This window comes from Camelina sativa, chromosome 9 (genome assembly GCF_000633955.1).
Source record: "Camelina sativa cultivar DH55 chromosome 9, Cs, whole genome shotgun sequence".
NCBI classification, from domain to species: Eukaryota; Viridiplantae; Streptophyta; class Magnoliopsida; order Brassicales; family Brassicaceae; genus Camelina; species Camelina sativa.
This window is the reverse complement of record NC_025693.1, coordinates 2,225,504-2,228,240: the sequence shown is the minus strand read 5'-3', so window position 1 is coordinate 2,228,240 and position 2,737 is coordinate 2,225,504. Positions and strand designations below refer to the sequence as shown.

The 2,737-nt window shown below is 28.8% G+C and overlaps 1 protein-coding gene across 1 annotated transcript; it reads left to right on the top strand.

Annotated features, from left to right (window-relative positions):
- LOC104714930 (protein PHLOEM PROTEIN 2-LIKE A5-like) lies at positions 968–1,781 on the top strand. The gene is made up of 3 exons (XM_010432396.1): positions 968–1,182; positions 1,268–1,513; positions 1,658–1,781. Exons 1-3 carry the CDS (start codon positions 968–970, stop codon positions 1,779–1,781), a joined length of 585 nt encoding a protein of 194 aa, XP_010430698.1.

Here is a 2,737-nt window from a genome sequence, read left to right as displayed (position 1 = left end):
CAAAATAATATATTTGTGCCTAAATTAATTTTAATGAATAATAAAGATATCCTAACTTGTATATAATAAACCACTACATGTAGACAATGGAAATTATACACTATATAATGTATTGATGTAAAACTATAGTAGATTAAAAAATACAAAATATATTATATACATATAAAGTTAATATAATAAAAATATTTATTTTATATTTCTAAATAAAAAAATAATCCTACGATGTATCACAGGTGAATATCTAATTAAAATACATTTAGTTGAATATATATTCTCAAAGCTATATAGCTTTTTCTCAGAAATTTTGAGGTCCATATATAACTGTAGACCGGCCAGCCATCAATAAAGTAATAAACAAACCCCGATTGAGCGTCATCTTTGAGTATGTGGATCTAATCTCGTAACCTTATGTTATATTAATTACTCTTGTTTTTACCTGCTACAATAGTTGTATTGTTTTGTGATACCCATTAACTTATGGTTTTCTTGGATAGAGAACAAAACTTGTGATTTGATGGAAAATTACAAACATGTAACCCTTTGGTTAATATTTTTGTTAATTAACTTGTAAAAAGACAACAACTCGATCGTTGAAAGAAAAAAAAAACGGGGAAATTAAAGAAAACAATAGAAAATTCTAAAAGTAGATAAATCTTTGCCCCCAATTAATCTACTTTTAAACGGGGATAAGCAACAAATGATGGAAACAAAACTTTTTCCCCAAAAAAGGAACACTGTCTATCTTCTCTGTCTGAACAAAGTATTAAAGGTTTTTCGTGAGAGAAAAATCGAAAATTAAAGGTTTTGCGAAAGTTACAGTTGTGTGAAAACAGTTTCAAAGTGTACATTGAAAGTTTCTCTCTTCAATAATAATAAATAAATAAAAATTAGATACCCACTTTCTATGGTTTTTAAAAGCATGTTAAAGGGAAGACATATTGTATTGAATAACCTGAGAGCCCTAACGATGTCAGTCTTCTCTCCCACTCAAGTGCGTCATGTGTTTTTGAATTATAGGGGAGAGGAATTGCGTTCAAGCTTCGTTAGCCACCTGATTGATGCATTTGAAAGGAATGCGGTAAACTTCTTCCTAGACAGACACGAGCAAAGAGGCAAAGACCTCAAAAATCTCTTTGTACGGATCAAAGAATCGAGGATCGCGCTGGCAATCTTCTCTCCCAGGTTCGTAGTTTCTTTTCACGTCCTATGAGCCTTACAATTCAAGAATTGTCATCATGCATCCTCGTGTTAACGTTACATGTTTAAGGTATGCGGAGTCGCCGTGGTGTATGGATGAATTGGTGACAATGAAGAAACTTGCGGATCAAGGAAAGCTCCTAGTCATTCCAATCTTTTACAATGTGGAGCCAGAAGACATGAGAAATCAAACAGGTGAGTTTGGTGACAACTTCTGGACTCTCGCCAAGTGTTCTACTGGAGATCAGATCAAGAATTGGAAAGAAGCTCTCCAATGTATCTCTGAGAAGATGGGTTTGTCTTTGAGAGCCAAAAGGTGCTTTTCCACTCATACTCACTAGCTACATTCTTCTTCTTCTTCTTTTATATTGTCTCTTCTTTTAACTTGCTTCGAAATATGAAGGATATTTGATGCACTAATTAAAGTATACATTTTTTCTTCAAATTTTTTTGTTGACAGCTCTGAAGCCGATTTTGTTAAGAAAATTGTTAGGGAGGTTCACAAAGTTACGGAAGCAATTGGAAAGGAAGAAGAAAAGAAAGATCGGGAAATGCAATTAATGCCAATACGATCACGAATTTGAGAAGAGCAAAACCAAAAAGTAGTAACATAAATGTTCCTATCTGGATATTATAGTAGTACTTTGTTTCCTAGATATGTGCATTTTTCAAGTAACATATAGTACATTTTTTTTGTTGGCTCGATTGGTTAGGGAATTCTAAATATAAGTTTTTCGTTGTAAATTTATTTTCTAGCTCTACAATTTTGGTTGTGAATTTTCTAAAAAAAAAACTATGATTCGTGTAACATTATATGTGTATTATCGACTATATTTTACTGTAATTTTGAAAAAAAAATTATTTAGAAAAAACTATTGAGAAAATAACGAAAGATAGAACACACAAAATATATATCGTAGAAAAAAATATTATTGAGTATCATAGTTAATAATACAATGTACATTTCCTCTTATAGAAGTAGAAGCAGAGCTAATTTTTTAAGTAACAAAAACATATTTTTTTATTTGGTAACGAACAAAAAGATAATTGTGCTATTATAAAGTATTTTATAATATTGACAAAAATTTCCTCCTGTTTTATTTAGTTGTTATTCTAAAGTAAAAATTTTGTTTTATAATAGTTGTTGTCTTAGATTTTGAACATATATATTTAGTAAAACCATAAATTTTATTTTAATTTTTTAAATATATTGACCAAGAAAAAGTTTAAAAAATATCTAAAAAGAGTAAGATTGTAACAAATTTAAAAATATAATAGAAAATTTAGTTTTTTCTTAATTTGTGTGAAAAAAATTCTAAAACGAAACATAATTTAAAATGGAAGAAATATATATTTACATATGTAAATGTCATGATAAAAAGAGTAAAATAGATACATAAATGGATAAAAATAGAAAAAGAAAATAATTGTGAAAGCAAAAATGAATAGACTCTACACGTGTGTAATTGTATATGATAAAAAAGTACCAAAAGAAAAAATAACATAAAAATACTTTATGAATGATTCTTTTGTTCGTATG